General features: G+C 35.6%; 1 protein-coding gene across 5 annotated transcripts in view; it reads left to right on the forward strand.

Moving 5' to 3' along the window:
- Positions 1 to 23,538, forward strand: part of LOC127854300 (solute carrier family 35 member F2-like) — a 154,737-nt gene that overhangs the window by 117,821 nt on the left and 13,378 nt on the right. The window contains exons 1-4 of one of the 5 annotated variants that reach the window (XM_052389392.1): positions 12,829 to 12,924; positions 18,622 to 18,762; positions 19,971 to 20,077; positions 21,806 to 21,999. In XM_052389392.1, the coding sequence (XP_052245352.1) occupies positions 18,644 to 18,762; positions 19,971 to 20,077; positions 21,806 to 21,999 (420 nt within the window). In that variant the 5' untranslated portion in view covers positions 12,829 to 12,924; positions 18,622 to 18,643. Of the gene's footprint in view, positions 1 to 12,828; positions 12,925 to 13,256; positions 14,150 to 15,894; positions 17,748 to 18,621; positions 18,763 to 18,795; positions 18,998 to 19,970; positions 20,078 to 21,805; positions 22,000 to 23,538 lie in introns of those variants that run through there. The other 4 variants (XM_052389391.1, XM_052389389.1, XM_052389390.1 and 1 more) reach the window with 4 other exon arrangements.

The following is a 23,538-nucleotide window of genomic DNA, read 5'->3' on the forward strand; positions in this document are numbered from 1 at the left end:
GCTTTGAATCTCATATGTATACACTTTGTTTCTCGTACGCTTTTGTCATTCACAACACACATAGTATGCATGTTTATGTCTAAGAATCATAAAGCATGTTCAAGGGTTATCTCGTTTATTGACAGATCTTATAGTTATTGGGATTGAAAGTGCAATAACATTTCTTGTTTACGCAGAACTGCAAACTGTTTCAGTGGCTTTATTTGTTGTGGGTTGCTCCTTCAAACAATTGACGTATGATTAACAGACGTAAACACATATAACTAATTTATACAGAAATTGGAGTACCCTGTTACATTCAAGATGTGCCCTTCCGTGTGTTACCCCTATATTGCGAAAAATATCAGTATGTTCGCGTACCTGTTTTGATAAGTTTGCGTTCGAAAAAAACCTTTGTGAAATGTTTAAATTTTACAATTATGATTTAAAAAAAAACACACGAAATGTCTTGAAACAAAAAGTTAATATAACAATATAGTAGGACATACTCGTAACAGATCAAAAAGGAAAATTTAACAGTGCTCCATCAATGTTGGAAGTTGTTTTTCAAAAGCGGTCATTTCTATTATCTATTAGGTCTATACTGAATATCAGAGTATGCAACCCTGAAATATATATCTGTACTATGAGTATATTGAACTAGTCGTCATTATCAACGTGAGTACCTTGCCAAAGCTGGTGGGAAGGACGACATAAAGGTACATTATTAAATAAAGTTTATATAAGAACATATATAAACGCTATTTAACTACAACTATAAACTTCAAATTGTTACACAATTAGACAATAAGTATAGTACTGTTGACATCATACATATACATACATAAGTATAATTAATCTGTGAAAGAACAGTTCTGCGTTCAGACAATCACTCTGTGCCATATTTAAATCAATTTTTAAATGCTTATCAAACAGATTTGAAAAATGCTTGAATACGTATTCGAACATGAAAGTAGAAGCTGCCTGACAACTCAAGCATAATAACAATAATAACATGGGCGTTGACCGCTTTATACATATGAAATGTTGGACATAACAATAGACATATGGATGCAACTCTTCGTCACGCATCATATATTTTCGCGATGTTATCAATGATCTTTAAATCATCAAAAACACTTTGTCATGTGCTTTATCACATGTTAATAACTATCTCAAGAAAAGGTCTACAAATTGCATACTTATTGTGTGGCGAATCGCACCAATAATTCTGACATTATATGCCTTTCTCCGCTACATATGCTTCATTTGTTCACGCTTTCTGTTTTATGTTTCCGGACCTTAGTGGGTATAAGACATCGAAACAAATTGGTTTACCATTGTGTCACACCGGTCTTTACTGACCTGTGTGAATGCGCGCTAAGCATTGTGGGAAACGGACTTTTTTCCACCATGGCGTTGGTAAACATAATAAACACGGAAGTGAAAAATGGTAATTAATTATTATCAAAAACAGGCCCCATCAAACCGGGCCAGCTGTAATATATAGTTGGATGCAGTTTGTGCTTCAAAAGGAGCCACTTTTCATGTCAGTCTATTGTTTGTAAGAATCACTAAACACGTAACTTAGACTAACTAAACATGTTGCAAGACTGTATCTTCGAAATAGTTAATAAATCTAAATCATAAATAAATATTTATAATTAAATACCTGCTGAAATTTGAGAACGTAAACGATTTAAAATAAACGCTGTGAACATTGCAAGGAATCTTACATGTAGGCCTAATGTGTGAGAGGATTAGTCAGGGATAAAATAAAATGGAGTTCGAAGGATCTAACATTTTGAGGAAGACGTCATGGTATCTTGGACATTTGGCACTTTGATATATTTATTTAGTAGATACTGAAAATGCTGAATGTGCTAATTGCAACATCAAAGACAAGCAGGTGAGATTTTTACAGCTTTTTTTCTTGACATAATATTGTATGTTTTCCATTTAATTTATATGCCAGTGTTTTTTTTCACCATTTTGGGAATGGTTTCCGGTCATTTCCCCCCCCCCCCAGACGTTTCCTCCCCAAGACGTTTCCCCGCAAAGACAATTCCTCCCCAGACGTTTCCCCCCCATTTTAGTTTTAGTGCAGATGTTCCCCCCCCCCCCAATAAATTTATAATTGTTCGGTTGAAGTACAATCTTTGTTTATTATCAAAATTATTATTTTGTTTATGAAGTCTTTAATTGACTTTTAATATCTATGAAGCAGCTTGTATGGTTTTTTGGTTTTAGAATTGTTTTTTGGAGGGTTTAACTGTGTAATGATTGCATGTAAATCATTAGTAAGTGCATGTTGGTGTACTAGTGGAATACATGGAATATCCTCAAAATCTTACTGAGTATCTTATACATGTTGCTCAACACAAATGCAACCAAGAATAATGTGTAATCAAGACCCGTTTTGAATACACAATAAACACCTTATTTCAGTTTGAGTGAACCTGGGCAGGGTTGTGCAAATGCAGTGTTTGTTGTTTTTTATCCAATTAAATATGGTCAATTGGTGAAATGACAATGGTAAAATCAAATTAAAATTAATTTCGACACTGTTTTCCTTGTAACAGATAAATATGATAAATAAATATTTACTTTGTAACTGTCAACATTTTTTTCATGCATTCATATGTTTATTATCAAATTATTGGATGTCACTGATATTTTATTTTTTACTAATAACTCATTTAGACTAAATAAAACAGAATTGAACTTTCCGTGCACATTATTTCATTATTAATAATATAATTTATTAGCAAATGTAATAAAAACTTATTGATATAAGAAACACAAAACACAATTACCCGTTTTTATTGAATGAATTTGTGGAATTTAAGGAAAAATTAATAACTTTATGAATTAAAAAAAAGGTAAATTTAAAGCAATTTATTAATAATAATTAAAACAGTGATAAACTACATAAAAATGTTTTTGTATGATAATGTACTAATCTCATCTTATGAATGACTATCCCCCTTCAAAGATGTCACCTAAGCTCATCAATGATGATTAATGGGCCTGTATATTGCACCATAAGTACCCCTTTATACAATAGCTGTTATCTTGTTATATACACTTGCTAATCCAATTTACGCTTGTACATTGCACCATAAGTGCCTGATATATTGTTCAATGGTAGGTGTGTGTTGTTACTTAATATTAGTGAAAACATAACTTTCCTATTATTTGCCTGGTTCTGAAAATATTTTCATCGTTGAGTTTCCTTTAATTTTTAAAGAATATTTTTGAGAGGTAACACCTGAGTACTACAAATCAATGTAAAATGTTCATACTAGCTGTATTGGGACATTATAATTTAAATGTTACAAAACAATTTTATTTACTTGTCTCAAAATAAATATCCCAATATGATATTTATTTAGTCAAAATAATTTGTGTTTCAGTTAAAACTTGGATATAGTTATTATTCTTCATTAAAAATCACAACTATTCCACTTTAAATGACCATCAAAGCTGTGTTTTTACTCAATTTTTCAAGGATCTCAATAAATGAAAGAAACAATACAGGTACTTATAAAAACAATTCTAATTAGATCTATTTAATTGGTAAAATTGACAATAACGTAGTGACGTCACCATCTATGTATAGAATGATTGGTTTACTACTAGTTGGGTTTTTCCAAACACAACTTCAATATACATATCCCGTCTAAAAAGTATTGCCTAAATCCCGATGCACATAATTGAGTATGATTAGTTTATTTAATCCGATCATTTCAGTATCTGATTGTTATTAATAAAATCCTCACAAATCAATAAACAACTGTTTGAAAATTTGATTTGCCTAATTTATGAACATCGGAGTTGGTTTTGAGATCTCAAATTTAGCTTGTGCTACGCATGATATTGGCGATACGACTTTACACCTATATACATATAAGTGTCTTTTCTGTTAGTGTGTAAAACAAATACGCGTACAATACGTCATTGACGTTAGTAAATGTGTCAAACAAATGTTGGCATTTGTAACGTCTATTGATGTGTCAGTTTTTTCTTGGGCTTGCCTTCTGTGGATGTGCCATACAGTCACTATTAAGTACATGAAGTTTACTTATGTCCAAGTGTCAAACAAATGTATTGCGTTGTTTATTATATCACGTAGTCATTAAACTCAAACATAAACGTGGACAAGTCCGTTTCTGTTTTATAGTGATTTATTTTTGTTGATTAAATTCTTACAAAACGCTTTCCATTGTCCGTACAATATTCTGCACTACATAATACATGCGGTGGCATAACGGCCGAGGGCCGCCCCGCCGCAAAACAAATTGCGTTCCTTCTATCTCAGGCTTTGTGCGTGATACTGTGTACGTCTAGTTACTATAGTACAAAAATACAGATACAAACGATAAAACAGTTGATTGTAACGTGTGCAAATTTTGACTGTCCGTGTGCAAAGTCACGTGTCTAACAATTGCAACGTAAATATAACGTATGCAACAAACACTTAACGAATACATACGAAATTGACCAATGTTTGACGTTTTATACCCGAGGCAAGGAAATGGAGGTCTAGGCGTGACTGCCGTTTGAAGATTGAATAAAAATGTGTGTTATTGCTTTGATGGAAATTTCGATTATTATATTTATTCAATAATGCCCAAATATTCGTTACGTAACAAATATATAAATGTGTCAAACCAACAGATGTTTCTGTCTATTGATATGCCTTACAAATATCTAGCGTCATTACGTCTATCGACGTGCCATACAAATATATCGCGTCAGTATGGTTTATCGATGTGAAGTTTAGTAAAAATTGCGTCGATTTTTTTCCATGATGTGTCAAACAAAATCAAAGCGTCGTTTCTGTATACCAATGAGTCATACAACTCAATTGCGTCGTTTCTGCCTATAAATGTGTCATACAACTAAATTGCGTAATTTTGTCTAGCAATGTTCCATAAAACTCAATTCGTCTTTTCTGCCTATCAATGTGTCATACAACTAAATTGCGTCGTTTCTGTCTATCAATGGTCCATACAACTTAATTGCGTCGTTTCTTTCAATGTGTCATACAAGGAAATTGCGTCGTTTTTGTCTATCAATATGTCATACAACCAAATTGCTTCGTTTCTGTCTATCAATGTGACATACATATATATTGCGTCGTTTCAGTCTATCGATGTGTCATACATATATTTTGTGTGGTTTCTATCTATCGATGTGTCATACACGTATATTGCAACAACTGTTTACGACTAACCACTGCGTTATAATTCAGAACACGCTATACTCGTGACTGGCAAGATGTCTAGAAGTTTTTGAACTCTAGTATATAATTTAAATATCGGGCGAGTCATTTATTTATACCGAACGATTTTTCTTGGTTTATAATATTGTTGTATTGAAAACAGAAAGCAAAACTTGAATCATTGCAAAAAAATTAAAGTCATGTGAGGCCCTATTCTCAACGATTGCTGAAGTGGTACTTAATATTTGTTCAAGTGATGCGTTTGTAACAATTCATCACGAGTTCGACTTCGGTGTTACCAGTTACTAATGTGGGTTTCAAACACTTCACTGTTGGATGCAAATAAAACCAGTCCGGACACGAAACACACAAGTATATGATCCGCATTACGAACTATAGCGTGATAGCGAACTAGCAAAAGTATTCACTTATCACACTGCTGTCATACAAATCCATATAAAATAACATATTATGATTCATGTTAACGACACGAATGACAAATAAAAAGAATGTTTAATTATTTATGAGTGAAAATCATTATATAATATTGCGTTTTACGCGTGAAACAGTTGCATCTACTATTGAAGTGTTCAGCATGTATAACAATATTCTCATAAACTCTTGATCGCATGGTTTATGTTAAAAACGGAAAAGCATGGGCTTTGACTCCGCTTATTCATTGAATTGCGTTCATATAAACCGCAGTGACCTAAAAAACATTAAAGTATTCCAGAATGTCAATGAGCCACTCTATACGTATGTTGAACAATCGCAAAGACTGGAATCATAATCCGATTTATCAATTTATCTAATAAAAGATATGACAAAAATGTATACGTTATTTATCCTACGTGTACGATTCAAAGACGTTCATAAACATAAAGTATATACATGTATGCTCAATGTTTATTCGCGAGCTGTCTATCGATTCAAAACATTAACAGGGCAGTAAGTTGTTTACATATACGTGCTTGTCATCATTAAATATCACATTGCTAGTCTGTTTACACGTATATAACATTGTTTATACAACTATTTACGGAAAATAAGTTAACGTCACCTTTACATTTTGAAAAATTACACCGCTGCATTTGAACTTTACGTTATCTGAGATCGAAGAAAAAGCGGTGAACGCGTTTTTTTCTGTTTCTATAGCACCACGTACAAGTGGTACATAAATCTTGTCATCATCTTCCTTTTTTATCCTTATTTTCCTCACCATCACCATCCTCTGCCGCAGAACATCGCCATTATCATCAGCAACAACATAAACACCAACCCACCATCATGTTCTTTAATCAGCACCAACAACACCATAATAGCATCACCGCCATTATCTCTATTATCTTCGTAATTAAGATTGTATCGTCATATAAAATCTAAACCGTAATGATGTTATTATCATATTATCACGATTATCAGCATATAATACACAATGTTTACATCACCCTTATGTGAGTACTAAAGTATTAATAAAAAGTTTCTTAACAAAAAATTCATTAACCAGAGCATTCCTGAGAGTCCATATCAAAACGAATGGATATTCACTGACGACTGCAACATTAATAATATTGATATTGATAATCAGGTGATGAGAAAAATGTGTCTGATTATGCTGATGTTCTTTATGACTGTCAGGATATGAGGATAATAAATTTTATGATGATTATAATGATGATGATGGTGATTGAGAGTTATTGAGATGATGATGATGTTGAATTATGACAACTACGAAGATGATGCTGACGATGACTTTGATAATCATGATGGAACTGACGAAGTGCTACTACTAGGAAAACAGAATTGCGTTTTGTTTCACTATATATATATACTAATTCAACGCACTTTCGTTTCGAAGGCCGAAGTTGGATTTGCACCAAAGTGTGGTATTTCAATGCCCATTGTTTACACAATAGCGAACAACTGCAGTGTTTAAGCGTTTTGAGTAATGACCTGTTACACTATATTGGCTGGATATAATGTGAACTAAATGTGTATGTTCACGTGACAGTGATTGCGTTTATGAACAAACACGTGGCAATATTGCGAATAATTCTCCAACAAACTACAGACATAACGTGTTTCCCTTTCCAAGCAGTTTGCTAAGCGTTACTCACACAAACAGCTATTGGGTTTTTATGATAAACTATTTATAGTATTGTCACTTTATGAATTGTGTGTTATATTTTATAAATTTCAGCGTCTCTATTTTGGATTTTCCTAGTTGTTCGTTTGTCCGGATATAAATGAATACGTAAGTATATAATTTGAATAAAAGAAATCTAAATTATCAAGAGACAGAGCTCGTTTGTTTTCATTAGAACAGTTTGATTATCGTTGTGTTACCTATTAAAGGGACCTTTTCAGGTTTTGGTAAATTAACACATTTTGAAAAAAATGTTTCAGATTTGCAAATGTTCGTTGTAGTTATGATATTTGTGAGGAAACAGTTAAACTGAACATTAACCATGCTTTAAAATATCCATTATAGGCATCTTTTGACGATAAAAAAACTGAAAATTATAAAGCGTTAAAGCGCGAAACGATTTAATAATTTGGAGAGTTATGTTGTTGTCGTTATATTTTGTGACGCTACGAGGATTGCTTGTATAAAGTTTAAAATACATCACTCATTTTATGAGCACGAATGGCCGAGTGGTCCAAACGTTAGACTTTAACTCCAGGTGTCAGTGGTTTGAGCCATGTTGAGATTTACTTTTTTTCTTTCTTTAATTTTATTCGTTTTTTACTGGAGCTTTTAGATCAAATGTTAACATTTATCAATGTTAAGCATTTAATGACAAACTTCAATACATGCCAAAATCTGCGAAAAGGTCGCTTTAAATATTGGTTGATGACATTAAAAGTCTTCGTATTTCGTAAGCCCAGATACTGGTTAAAACATGTAATTAGTCTAAGACGTTGTTAAGGGTACAATATAATCTATCGGAGTGTTTTGTTTCCTGATATACTTCTTAATTTATTTAATTTTAATTATAAATTATAAACAGTGTCATCTTTCAGTAGGGTGAACGTGTGTTGTTTTTATTATTACCGGAAACATGAAGTAGTCCTCATGCTTTTAACGGGTTGATGAGGTTGTTATATATTAACTCAATTCATTTTGATGCTAGTACATACAAATAGTAAATATTAAATTTCGCTTAAGATTATTTATTCCGAATATACTTTAAATGCCAACCTTCAATTCCAAATCGGTGCATATTTAGTTTTGGTAGGTTCACCCTCAGCACAAGAGCACGTGCAGGGATACTCGCATAGTCATAGCATAACCCCAAGCGCGGAAAGCGCTCATAACTTTAACAAAGCACACATCCACACACGCACACATAAACGCGTGCACACACACATCGTTTTTTCCAACGGTCTTTGTACCATTTAAGAATTACATCTGAACTGAACAGAACGATTGTTTATTTACACTCGTGTGTATAATACATATATGTAGATAATAAAAACACGATCACTGGTATATGACTCTTATTTGTATATACTTCTCGTTTCAGAAAGTCTATTAATTGCTACTAAAATATTGCTACAAAACATGGAGCAACCAAGCAATCTAAATTTAGATTCTGCAAATGTTTGCCTAAAAAGCAACGCAAGCAGCAAGAATATCCACTCGTTATGTGCAAAGTGCGGAATTGAAGCTGGAAATTTTCAGATGATTCATCCATCGGAAGCAACGTGCTTTTGTGTTCATGTTTTCAAAGACTCGACAAACAAAACTGTTGTCCATGGCGATGATCCATCACGCAATTTGTTCAAAATGTTGGACTATGTTGGATACAGCCATGACATGGTCTCAGAAAGGAGGAGAGTGTTTCATGAGAAAGACTCGATTATTAATAGTGCAAGAGATGACGAAATCGTCAGTGTTACAACCGGCAGCAAAGCTGAAGGATTCGCATCATGTTATGATAGCGACCACGACCGATTAAACGTATATAGGAACATTGTTTGTCGATTTTGAAATTTGCCCAAACATGTTTTCAAAGGATTTGACAGAGTTTGGCATGTTAGGGAAAGCATGTCCCTAAATCATTGAAGCGTCGCTAGTCACAAACCCACAGGGAGAGACTTACATTTCGAGTGATTTGTTCACGAATGAACTAGAGCGAATCGTTCCTATGGATACAGTTGGAGGATGGAACAAAGGAACTAGGGCGGAGCCTGCCGTCCCCTCAACGCGTGGAATATATCGCAGGGATGACGTGTTTGCATTTCGTTGCCTTGTCCAGAGAGAGGTTCTAGCGGTCTGGGCTAAACGGGAGAGACCCTTTGGTTGGTCATGTGCTAACGTCATAAATGACGTCATAAATCTAGATGCGCAGTTTGTATCTGTTGGTTGTAAGGGTTCCAGTACTCGAGGCATGGAGTGGCGCATCTGCTTCATTTTTGGGGAATTAAAGCTAACTGACACTTTAAACGAGTGTCAGTATAAATTGTACATTCTATTGAAAATGATCAACAAAGAAATACTTCATCCAATTTGCAGTGAAACGTCGTCTTACATCATGAAGAATGTGACATTCTGGGTTGTGGAGACGCACCGTCAGGAGATTTTCCGTGATGAGTATCTAATGCACGTCTTGCAAATCGCTCTAAAATTCCTGCAGACTGCACTTGTTGACAATTATCTTCACGGCTATGGAGACCTTCCCTCTCGACGATCTGGAACAAACGTAGCGTGACAAGAGGTACCGGGATGCTAGGTATGACATGTACGACATGGTATGGCCAACATGAAAGGACTATTTAACAGCGGAAATTCGCATGGAGACGTTGAACACAGTCATAGAAAGCATCGGGGACGCCGATACCTTCAGGGATAATTATTTGAGATTCGCCCACAGTTATCTCAGTATCGTATGGCCTCATTTGAAATCGGAAGTTAAGGTCAATGAAGATACATCCGAAGAGCTGATTGTTGAAATAATTGCAATATTACGGGTGAAAATAGAGAGAGCGTTGTCGTAGATTATAAAATCGACTTTGACCCTTTTTCAAATTTAAATAACGTGTTTGACCTTGTTGTAGATAAAACGATAACCATTTATATTTCTCACAAAGGGTTTCTTTTGATACTGGCAAACGATCTGCTGTCGACATTGTTATTTTTACATATGTACAGTATTATATGCACAAGTGTACGAGTGTTTCACTATTCATATTAATTGTTTTAATCATCTCGCATGAATTATTATGCAGTCATAGTGACAGGTGAAATCCCCATTATATTAGTTTTGCTTTTGTAAATATAACTTCTATTCATGATGCAATCTGTGATCACAGGTTTTCTGTTTAATCTCATATTTATAAACATTTGATTTTCTTACGCTATGTCATGCATGACACATAATAATATACACACATGTATTTAGAATGATTAAATCATTTCCGATACCATTCGTTTCTTGATAGATAAAGGAGTGAGTTGGATTTGAATCGTAATACAAATAGTTGTTTTCGCTGTTTGACAATTGTCCGCAGGACATGTTCGCAGCACTGCAACCTCTTTCACGGACTTTATTTGTGGTGTTTCGCTCCTTTTAGCAGTTGACATTTGATTTACCGAAGTAAAAGGTATACACGACTTATACTGAAAGCGAAGTACCCTATATGTTAACATTTAATGTGTGCCATAGACAACTAAGTCTACCGTTATCCTTTATTGCTAACAGTATAAGAACGTTTTGATAAGTTTGCGTTCGTACAGATAACCTTTCTGAAATGTTTACAATTCTTAACTTTCACAATCGGCATTAAAAAACACACTATAATCTGTAAAAATTGTTAAAACAAAAAATATAGGGAAAACCTTTAAAAAATAGTTATTATCAGTGTTCCAGTGATGTTGCAACTTGCTTTTAATCGGTCATTTCCGTTTCGAATTTATAAGGCAAACAGTTCAAACAAATGCAACAATTTACAGACCTCTATTGTAGAATTTAGGTTAAAAATATGCCAACGGAGGTCTTGACTAAAAGGGCGAATTGACTTAATTCATTAGATGTATTGTACATATCAACTAACTGTATTGGCCATAAAGTATTTGTCCCGTTTTTTTTATTGTGCGACATGCTATATCCAACACGAAAATATTGAAGAAAATTGTTTTATTCCCTGAAGCGTGTAGTGAAAATGTAATAATTAGTGTTTTCTGCCTGTTTTATTGATCTTCTGATGGCCAATGAATACTGTTCTCGCCATACTAAAACCGCTCTTGGCGGCGAGCACAGCACAAGGACAGTGTCCACCAATATAGAACTTCGTGATACCCCATAAGATAACTTATGACAAGTTAAATCAAATAAGTATGAGAGCGGCGCTAGTGTGTGCTGTCCTGTGTGGTACGCGGCCTGGATGTTTGGTAGACAGTGGTAGGAATGTATGCGATGGCGACTCTGGACAGGAGTCTGTTCGGCTCCGCGATCGATTAATAGATTTATATTAGCTAAACCTACTTTGGACTCCCCGAATAGCAAAACATTTGCGCTTTAAAACCAATAATGACCTAGCCTATAACAGGATAATAAGCTACGAATATAATATGAGCAAGTCATTATGTCAATAGATTGCTTAATAAATTTTGTAAGTAATATAACTTAATATGTAAGCATATGATTAGTTCTAGAAAATTAATTTTTGGAATTAATAATGAAATATAGTGTCTCCCATCTTCAGGCAATATCAAAGTAACAGAATTTATGAAACCGTTACTCATATACATTACCACAACTTCAACCAAGTAATGTAAACATCCAGTACAACAATAGACAACCTTTGGTTCTGGGCAGAAAGAAGATGGATTTGGGATCGAGTGTCTTATTTGTTTGTGCGGTTAGAGGCTATGGGCTGGGTCGGGTCGCAGTGATGCGCTTATAGGGGCAGATTATACGCGCTGCAAACTGAAACAAGATGACATAGACTTTTACGACTGACTTGCACGACAAGTTTGACTACTACCTCCACTTCCGCTCTAGACAAATACGCAACAATCACAATCACAATCATTATATGAACATAACATCAACTTAGCTATCACATTTTTGGCTTCTTAATTTCAACATTTCAAAATGGCAAGGCTGTTCTTATGAAAAATAATGACCCATGACTCCGTTATCTTTTGGCATCTCGATTACTCATCTGAAGAGTCTGTCTCAGATTGAAACGACGACAATTTCACATTAATGTCTGTATGAACCAATATGGAATGCTTATCAACCGGATTTGGTAATTTAACAATTGTGTTCATCTCAAATGTATATGCGTGTTGGTGTATTAGGAAGTGAAATTAGAAGATGCATATCAACGCAAGTACAGTTACAACAAGAATGATGTTTTCTTGCACATGCATCTATAAAACATAATGTCTGATGTTGGCTGCTCATAGAATGTTAACGTTATCACGTAAAATCATAACTTTTTATAAAAAATAAGACCGGTCATTTCTTAAAAAATAATTTCATTCTTCCGCGGACAATATCATCATGTATGCATGCACATTCGAGAGAGTGTGCTTACGCAACCTTATTCAGATAGCCACAACGTCGTGACGTGATGGTATGTATACGATGAATCTTATAGTATACTGTAACCTTATAAACAACAACAACTACGTAAATAAGCCAAATAACAAGATTTTTCTTTTACAAATGCTTTATTTAGTCACACACTGTAAATAATGGGCTTACGTCAGTATTGTTTTATTTGGAATACAATTGTATAAGCATTCTTATAATAATATCTATATCGTGTATGAATTATTCGGACATTGGTCCTGAGGCTGAGACTGAGAGAAATGGTTGATAAATGTGGCCACAGTACACTTGAAACGCTGTAGCTAAAGAAACTTCAACGTACAGTTTATATAGAATTGACACACAAAGTCGCGCCTGTCAAAATCATAAAAAGCGACATTTAAAGTTATGGTAGCCAGAACTAGAAACGCTGAAAGAAATACTTGCTGATATTGAAAACTACTGCTTCCAAAAAGAACAAGAAAATGACATGAATTTAGCATACTTGCCATAATTTTTCAGACCAATTCCGTGACATCGAGTTAAATTGTCCGGGACTTTTGCCGATTTTCCGGGACATGTATAAAATGTAGCGATATTTATAGACATATGCATTTTTGGTACGTTTTTTTTTGTTTCGCATCGTTAATTGCAAAAGTTCGATAGCCTATCCAAAATACACTTGATCTATTAATGTCAAATTAAACATTACTACTTCCGTTACTAGATACAAGCCACGTGTTTTCAGTGTAAGCGTTCTAAACATAGATGGTGACGTCATTGCGTTATTGACCGGTGTGTAACGCGTAGTTGTTGATACGCCTTTATTCATTTGTAACATTTATATAATAAAAAATACAACAATACAGTACCGTTAGATCGTCAACTCAAATCAATTCACAATACATACAACCAATCACAATAAAACAAATACAACAAAACAGTACCAGTAGATCGTCAACTTAAAATCCGGACAGTCACACATTAGTTACACACTTGCTTTGAATTTTTTACTAAGCAATTTTGGACTTCAGATGTGTGAACAACTATCCTTTGCCCTTACGCAGCGGGAAATAATGACGTAGTAGATTAAAGTCAATTAACAACCACATTAAACAATGCCGCCTTTTCGGTTTGACCGCGAACGTGAGACAATTGATATGATAACAGGACCCCTGTTAATTGATCGATTTTGACACGTAGCGTAGTCTGCCTATTCGGGTAGGCATTGTCATGGAGACGCTGCAGGTATACACAGATTCGAGGTGCAGTTAAGCCTAAGATAAGGCACATGTATGTATGGATTTTGTAAATTCCGGGACATTTGACAGATTTCCGGGACATCGGGACAAGTTCTTCATTTCCGGGACTGTCCCGGACAATCCAGGACGTATGGCATGTATGTGAATTTAGGCTACAAAATACTGGCTAACATAAGAGACACAACATCAGATAGAGCATCTACTGAGAAAACTTTTTATGTCTTGCTTAAACAATACCATACACAAGTGTTTCCACATGTTTACCTGGGCTGGGATGATCTGAATCATTTCAAAAAGGAAAAAAAATACACATATGAACAATTTTTTTGTGGACTTCATTTGTTTGTAGGAATGGCAGATGTGTGTGAAAAAACAGTGTAGAACTTTGAAAGAAACTTCCTTGACGGTAGAGATATTGGTTCTTCAGTGCGACCTTAACTGAAAAAATATCAAAAAAGTGAAAGTGGAACTTTAAGACTTATAAGAACGGCGTCTTAAGCGTTTGCAGTTGCCCAAAATGAGAAAAATGGTGTCTGTTTTCCATGGCAAACTTATCTGACGTGGTTGGTAGAAAAGACTAAAATTGTTCGCTTTAAGCACAACAGATTCAATCTAACCTTCTGTTTGGCGTTGTCAGTGTACCATCATTGTCAGGCAATTTCAGAGTTCCATGGGCAAGTAATGACTTACTTAAAGCAGTGTGGAAACTCCTTGAATCAGCTGGTCATGTGTTAGAAATGAATGTTAAGTATAAAACATTAGTTGACTTCTTGCTGAAGGGGGGAAATGATGTAGAGTGTATAACCAAGTTTGTGGCTGGAGAGGAATTTTCTTTTGGAGATGACAGCCAGACAAGAAGTTTGTTTGAGGAGAACAATTAACTGAAATGTTGTATCCCCTGCTGCAAGCTCTATTTCTGTCAATGCATGAACTACTGTGTAGAATGGTGGCAGATCATTTGCCTGGTGGAAAATTTGTGCAGGAATCAGATGCCTTGATAGAGGGAACACGGTCTGTAATAAAGCACAACAAACTTCCAGAGCTCGTTTTTGGCAGCTTGATCAGTTGTTAAGATATCGTCCAAACGCAACTTTGCTGACTAATGAGGCATACCTCATTCATACAATAAAGGCAGACTCTGGTTGGCAGGATTTAATGCAGAGGAAAAAGACAGTTTTCTTGAGAGTTGCTTAAAGAAAGGTATGGACAGCTACAAGACTGAGAGAAATAGAGGTCATAGGCGTTGAAATTCAGCAGAGAAGGAAATAGTGTTTTATCTAGGCAGTTTTAGCATGGCGCGGCGCCATGCCTTTTTTGTAGCGCCACGCTGCCCCCTTTGAAAGCCATTTAGCGCCACGCTGCCCTTTCCAAAAGCCGCTGCCCTGTCCTTTTCAAAGACAAAAGTCGCCACGTGCCCTTATTGATAACATATTAATTGCCCCTTGACCAAACTTCTAAGCCGACAAGTATCAGAGAATGGCCCCAAGGCAGCGAAGATTCGCGGGGTTGTGAATTAGTCATGAGTGAATAACCCCGTGTCAATATCAATCGATAATTTCAGTGGCTTTGTTATACCAAGCATACTCGGTCTGAAATGTGTACTCCTCCACGATAAATTCGTGCACAGTTACTTCGAAGACTTGATGAAAACAATGATGTTTTCCTCGTGGAAATAGTGCATTTCATGCATAATTCAATAATCTCAAAACATTAATTTCTATGCGTAATTAAATTAAAAAAAAACACGAACAAGTTTTATCTTGTATCGTCTCAATTAATTATTGAAACAATGACTGTAATGTGTACTTATAGGATGTTACGTTGCTATGCGCACCATCCCTTACATCATTTTAACAAGATGGCGGATTAAACAAAAAATAAATTGACTCTCAGCAAAAATGGCAAATAACGATCGAATTAACGATGGAGATCATACATTTTGATGGGATGAATGAAATGCCTGTGGTAATCAACGATGCATAAAACGTTTTAGATACCAAAAACATATTTATTTGTAATCTACTCGGTGGATGTATGTCACGTTAACGAGAGTTTGCAAATTGTTAGCGTTCAGTTTACTCGCAAAGTTAAAACATCTGACAAGATTATCGTTAGAAAAAAATGGGATAAGATAAACATGGTTTCATTTATATGTTGGTGGATCTGTGTATAATTGGATTCATATGCATTTATTGCTTTATTATGCCCCCCTTCCAAGAAGAGGGGGTATATTGTTTTAGACATGTCGGTCCTTCCATATGTCCGTCCGTCCACCAGATTGTTTCCGGATAATAACTTAAGAACGCTTAGGCCTATGATCATGAAACTTCATAGGTACATTGATCATGAGTCGCAGATGACCCCTATTGATTTTGAGGTCACTAGGTCAAAGGTCATGGTCACGATGACCCGAAATAGTAAAATGGTTTCCAGATGATAATTCAAGAACGCTTATGCCTGTTATCATGAAACTTCATAGGTACATTGATCATGACTCGCAGATGACCCCTATTGATTTTCAGGTCACTAGGTCCAAAGTCAAGGTCACAGTGACCCGAAATAGTAAAATGGTTTCTGGATGATAACTCCAGAACGCTTATGCCTAGGATCATGAAACTTCATAGATACATTGATCATGATTCGCAGATGACCCCTATTGATTTTCAGGTCACTAGGTCAAAGGTCAAGGTCACAGTGACTCAACTTAGAAAAATGATTTCCAGATGATTACTCAAGAACGCTTACGCCTAGGATCATGAAACTTCATAGGTACATTGATCATAACTCGCAGATGACCCCTATTGACATTCAGGTCACTAGGTCAAAGGTCAAGGTCACAGAGCCAAAAACGTATTCACACAATGGCTGCCACTACAATTGACAGCCCATATGGGGGCATGCATGTTTTACAAACAGCCCTTGTTATGTTTGTCGTGCTGTACAGTTTACTGAAACAGCATGGAACTCTAATGGACATTGCAAGGTAAATATATTAATATTAATTAAAGTAAGTTGAATACATCAATTACTATTAAATGTGCTTGATTATATTTTTCCCACAACTTCCTCTGATGCGATTACATGTTTCTCCCAAAACCAGGTATTCACGAAACGTTTTTGACCTTTTTTGCCTAAAATGCGCGTTAAAATACCCTTTTTGAAAGTAATGCGCCATGCCCCTTTGCCCTCCTGGGAAAAACACTAGAAGGAAACAAGAACTTGAAGAAAAGGAGAAGAGGCTTGTTGCGCTCGGGAACATGACGCAAGATGTTTGTGATTATGGCCTATGGCAAAGTTGTGAAGAGGTGAATGAAGGACTAGGAAGATTAGATACAGACTCTCAAAAGAGGAATGCGTTTCAAGCTCAATTAAGGTTTCGAAAAAAGGTCTTAAAGCAGAAACACAGTGTCAAACAGGTTTACAACTTTTCGCGTAAAGATCAGCAAGGAAAGTACATCCAACTTTCAGTGGCACAGCTACAGCAGAATGTTTTTAAATTGATTCAAGATACAGTGTACATTGGCTACACCAACGCATGAAAAACAAAGTACATTACTGCAATGACGCAAATGTAAATGGTTCATTGCCTTAAGGCATTTGTCAGCCAGGTTAATCTTGTTCTAAAAACGCACTCAATAATCCCAACAGGGCAGAAATCTGGTAAAATAGAATTGTAAAATAGATTTAGAGTCATTAATTGTGGATGCATGTGAACTTTTGTCGCGGTGCATACAGGTATTTTTTCCTCATAACAGTTATGGCACTTTTTATTATAAAATTACTGTTTTTGACTTTAATTGTGTGTTAAGTAAAAATATATATGCTGGAGATAAGTGATACAAATTTATAAACATATTGATGAGTATCTGTTTATTTTAGGCAGTTTGGTCATAGGTCAACAAAGTATACATCTTTTAAAGAAACATTTTTTATGTCCACCAGTATATGTTGGTCTGTTGGTTGGTTTGTGCCAACTTTAACATTTGCAATAACTTTGCAATATTGAAGATAGCAACTTGATATTTGGCATGCATATGTATCTCATGGAGCCGCACGTTTTGAGTGGTGAAAGGTCAAGGTCATCCTTCAAGGTCAAAGGTCAAATATATGGGTCAAAATCGCTCATTTTATTTACACTTTTGCAGTATTTCAATATTCAAGATAGCAACTTGATATTTGGCATGCATGTGTATCTCAAGGAGCTGCACATTTTGAGTGGTGAAAGGTCGAGGTCAAGGTCATCCTTCAAGGTCAGAGGTCAAATATATGTGGCCAAAATCGCTCATTTTATGACTACTTTTGCAATATTAGTGTTTCACAAACACATCTTGTTTTATTATTTTTTTAATAACTTCTGCAAAAGTGATGATTACATATTCACCAGAATGTGAACTTGTGCACCTGGGATTTTTGCTGCCTTTTTTACATCAGTGGAGTTATGGACCTTTTTAAGTCAAGATTGACCTTGTTTTGAACTTGTGATTTGTATTTTGATAACTATAATTGCATGAGTGATGACAAACATCATAATTGCAAAGGGTTTGTTACAACATGCAAAATGTGGTGACACCTGTGTTCATTATTTAATGAATGCTTTTCTTTATCGTAGAACATCAGAAAGATAGAAGAGAATGGATAATGAATCAGAAAAGCAATACCTCGTTGTCCAATATGAACCAGAGCAATATACCCCCCAAATTTCCAACAGAAGAAATCTGTGTCCACTTGCCCTCAAAGTGTGTTGTTCAAGGTGTGTACATGTATGATCCAAATTTATGATAAGTAAACAGGTCGTCCATGTGCATGCATGGCGATTCTGGTATGAACATCTTCAAATTCAAAAGCCAATCTTTGTCTGCAGTACATACAAATATTTGTTCTGATTGTAAGTTAAGACTGTGTCTTTTTGCAGATGTTTAATTTTTGTTCCAGTTTAATCAGTTTAACAAAATGACTGTTTTTAAAAATATTCGGGATAATTGGAGGTAAATAACATGTTTTGTTTTCTAGTAATGTGTGGATTTTATGGTAAATTATACTCGCTTTGGTATGAAGTTTAGTTTTAAATATTTTCTTTTTTCTTCATTTTTGAACCATGCTCTGGGCAAACCGGCTTAATGCATGTGTTTAAAGTTTTTTTCCTCAGAATTGCCAGTGCAGTCTGCACAGGCTTATTTTGGACGACACTCTGCATTAACTTTAAGTGTGTCTTGTGTTTCATTCACAAGGCTTCTCATCTTTGAGATATTTTTCCAAAGCTCTGTTTTAGCAAGTTTATCTAAAAGTTATCTAAAAGTTAATGACTGTACTTTCGTAAAGTTTTGGTATTTTTCTTTAATGACTGGAACAGATTGGTCTTTCCATCTACTAGTATACCATTTTAGCCATGTCATGCTAAAACGGGTCTAATGTTATATGCAGCCATTGTAGCTTAAGACAAACCTATGCAGTCCCGAAGTTTCATTAGCAGATAGACTAAATCCTGACCGAATTGCGTTGATGTGCAGGAGCTTTGCTGGCCCAATATGGCAAAAGACCCATTTTTGTATGAATGTGCTCATTTTCACTCATTTGTATTTCTGCTATTTCAAATATGCTAGATACACTGGCCACAATTGGTATTCCAGGTGTTTCCTAATAGTCTTTTGTTGAAAGGTTTATGTAATTCTTTATAAGTACAATATTAGTCGCGTACTGAGAAACCTGGGCATAATGCATGTGCGTAATGTGTCATCCCAGATAAGCCTGTGTAATTCACACAGGTTAATCAGGGATGACACTTTACGATTTTATGACATTTTTCATTAAAATGAAGTCTCTTCTTAGCAAAAATCCAATTAAGGCGGAAAGTGTCATACCTGATTAGCCTGTGCCGACTTCACAGGCTAATCTGGGACGACACTTTACCCACATGCATTATGCCAAGTTTTCTCAGAACAAGGCTCATATATATTTCAGGTATTTCCTCAAAGCTTTATTTCTTGGACAGTTCATCTCCCTGTTGCTGTGTGGCACAGCAGTGAGTACTGGTTTTCTTCAAGAGAGGGGCATTAACATTCCTACAGGTTTGTTTGTGGTTACCAAGAGGTGATGTAGTTACTTTAATATGAGCGGCATTAACATTCCTACAGGTTTGTTTGTGGTTACCAGGTGGTGATGTAGTAACTTTAATATGAGGGGCGTTAACATTCCTACAGGTTTGTTTGTGGTTACCAAGAGGTGATGTAGTGACTTTAATATGAGGGGTGTTAACATTCCTACAGGTATGTTTGTGGTTACCAGGCGGTGATGTAGTAACTTTAATATGAGGGTTGTTAACATTCCTACAGGTTTGTTTGTGGTTACCAAGAGCTGATGTAGTTACTTTAAAATGAGGGGTGTTAACATTCCTACAGGTTTGTTTGTGGTTACCAGGCGGTGATGTAGTAACTTTAATATGAGGGTTGTTAACATTCCTACAGGTTTGTTTGTGGTTACCAAGTGGTGACGTAGTTACTTTAATATGAGGGGCGTTAACATTCCTACAGGTTTGTTTGTGGTTACCAGGTGGTGATGTAGTAGCTTTAATATGAGGGGCGTTAACATTCCTACAGGTTTGTTTGTGGTTACCAAAAGGTGATGTAGTGACCTTAATATGAGGGGTGTTAACATTCCTACAGGTTTGTTTGTGGTTACCAAGAGGTGATGTAGTGACTTTAATATGAGGGGTGTTAACATTCCTACAGGTTTGTTTATGGTTACCAAGAGGTGATGTTGTATGTTTAATATGAGCGGCATTAACATTCCTACAGGTTTGTTTGTGGATACCAAGAGGTGATGTAGTAACTCAAATATGAGGGGCGTTAACATTCCTACAGGTTTGTTTGTTGTTACCAAGAGGTGATGTAGTTGCATTAATATGAGGGGCGTTAACATTCCTACAGGTTTGTTTGCCGTTACAGGAGGTGATCTAGATACTGCAACCCTTTACCACTTATATAATATTTTAACGCATATGTGGTCCCTAAAAAAGTTATATTTAATTTAAGACTTTTCTTACTTAATTCAAGATTGACAGTCTTCATTTAAAACCCTTAGATACTGATGAGCAGCAAACAGCATAAAACCTTAACAGACTGCAAGTTACTCGCAGGCTGTTCTGGTTTTATGCTGATTGCAAAAGCCATTTTCACTTTGCTTCTTATGGGTGGAAAGGGTTAATATTAACTTCTGCTTCATCTCTAATTTGTTGGGGCTATGGTTTAGTTTTAGTGCACTTATCGTGTACTATAGCACATGATGTATCTGCTATAAGTTAAATGCTTAGTGCATTTGAAGTTGAACTATTCTTTGTTTTCTTTTTGGTTTTTTATTTGATAGAATTATGGTTGTTGGGCATTCTGCTCATGGTTATAAACTAACATCTTGACCACAGTTTCCTGCATGAGTTCCTTCAATAGCTCTTGAGTAAAGAAGTTTAGTATAGTGGTTTTCTCAGAAAATCAAGTACCCACCACAAGTTTAAAATACTAGGCGCAATCGGCAGGTGTGCTCCTGCTAATTTATATTGTTTCTTCAAATTTCTAGTATACCTGTAGGATACCTGTAGGATGGTTTTCGGACTTGTAGGTAAGGACAACGTCCTTTTTTAGCCGTTTATCATCTGGACTTCTTATTACACACCTTTGTGTGGTATCACATTTTATTTATAGTATGATGTGGTGACTGATAAAGTGTACATTTAGTAAAGTTTTCTGTCAAGATACTAACCGCATATTTTTCATTAAGTGTTTCATACTTGATGTAACCTCCAGCTCAGAGTTTCTTCAACTACGTGCTGCTATGTGTGGTGTTCACCACCATTCTGTCCTGCCGCAAACAAGGGAGATCACTCAAGGAGATCATGAAGTCCTGGGGATGGAAGTACGCGCTCATAGCCATCGTAGATGTAGAGGCCAATTACTTGGTTGTCAAGGCGTACGCTTACACCACTGTTACAAGTGTGCAGGCAGGTGAAACATGTTTACTGTTTTTTTTAAAGCATTGCTGTGGGAAAACGGGTCTTAAATGCATGTACATAAAGTGTTGTCCCCATTTGGCCTGTGCAGTCTGCACATGCTAATCTGGAACAGCCCTTTTCACCTATTCAGAATTTTTATTTAGAAAAGACTAGCTTTATATGGAAAAAAAACAATAAAAGCCATAAGTGACCTCCCTTATTAGCCTGTGCAGACTTCACATTCCAATCTAGGACGACACTTTAAGCACATCCAGTCCCGTTTTCCAAGAGGGAGGCTCTTTTATAATCAAAATTTATGTTAAGATTGAACATTTTTCATTCAATTAATTGTGTTTAACATTTAATTTGTAACAACTACACAGTCTTATAATCAATTCTTACATTATGTAGTAGTTTTCAAACTCTTGGGGTGGCTCTGTTTTATATTATTTAATTTGTTCCTTTTTTAAAAATAACATCATAAACATGGCTTTCAGGTTGGTGAAAACTTTATTATGACATATTTAAAAGTGTTAGTGAACCGCGTAGATGAAGTAGAAGACTTTCCTAAACAAAAATTCAACTTCAATTGTAACAGAAATGTAGCATAGATTCATGAAATAATTTTTCTAAAATGAATGTTTTACAACTATCCTCATTAAACCGTCGCAAATGATGTTTGGTGTTTGGGAGGGCTTTTTTTTTAGGCACTCTGTCGGTTTGTCTGTAGCTTTGTCTACATGCAATGTTATAAGTTTTTGGAGAAAACTTCTTTCACGTTTGTCAAGCAATTTTATTCAAACTTGAAATATGTTGTCACCATGAAGTGAAGACCATTTTCAATGTCCAGTGATCCACTTGTTCCTTAGTTATGTGCCCTGCTATGCCTATGACAAAGTGGTGATGGGTTGGTGATGGGGTCTTTTTAGTCTGACTGTCAGGTTTGTGACAAAGGGCTTAATTTCCATTTAAATACTCTCTTTTTATGTCCCCCACCCACTATAGTGGAGGACATATTGTTTTTGCCCTGTCTGTCTGTTGGTCTGTTTGCTCCAACTTTAACATTTGCAATAACTTTTTCAATATTCAAGATAGCAACTTGATATTTGGTATGCATTTGTATCTCATAGAGCTATACATTTTGAGTGGTGAAAGGTCAAGGTCATCCGTCAAGGTCAGAGGTCAAATATATGTGGCCAAAATCGCTCATTTTATGAATACTTTTGCAATATCGAAGAAAGCAACTTGATATTTGGCATGCATGTCTATCTTATGGAGCTGCACATTTTGAGTGGTAAAAGGTCAAGGTCATTTTTCAAGGTCAAAGGTCCAAAAAAAAAATCAAAGCGGCGCAGAAGGGGACAAAGTGTTTCTGACAAACACATGCCGCACATTTTGAGTGGTGAAAGCTCAATGTCAAGGTCATCCTTCAAGGTCAAAGGTCCAAAAAAAAATCAAAGCGGCGCAAAATGGGACAAAGTTTTTCTGACAAACATATTCCTTGTTTTTTATAAAATAGTGTTAATTTATATTTTATCACATGCCATG

The sequence above is a fragment of the Dreissena polymorpha genome, chromosome 12, assembly GCF_020536995.1.
Source record: "Dreissena polymorpha isolate Duluth1 chromosome 12, UMN_Dpol_1.0, whole genome shotgun sequence".
Taxonomy (NCBI): domain Eukaryota; kingdom Metazoa; phylum Mollusca; class Bivalvia; order Myida; family Dreissenidae; genus Dreissena; species Dreissena polymorpha.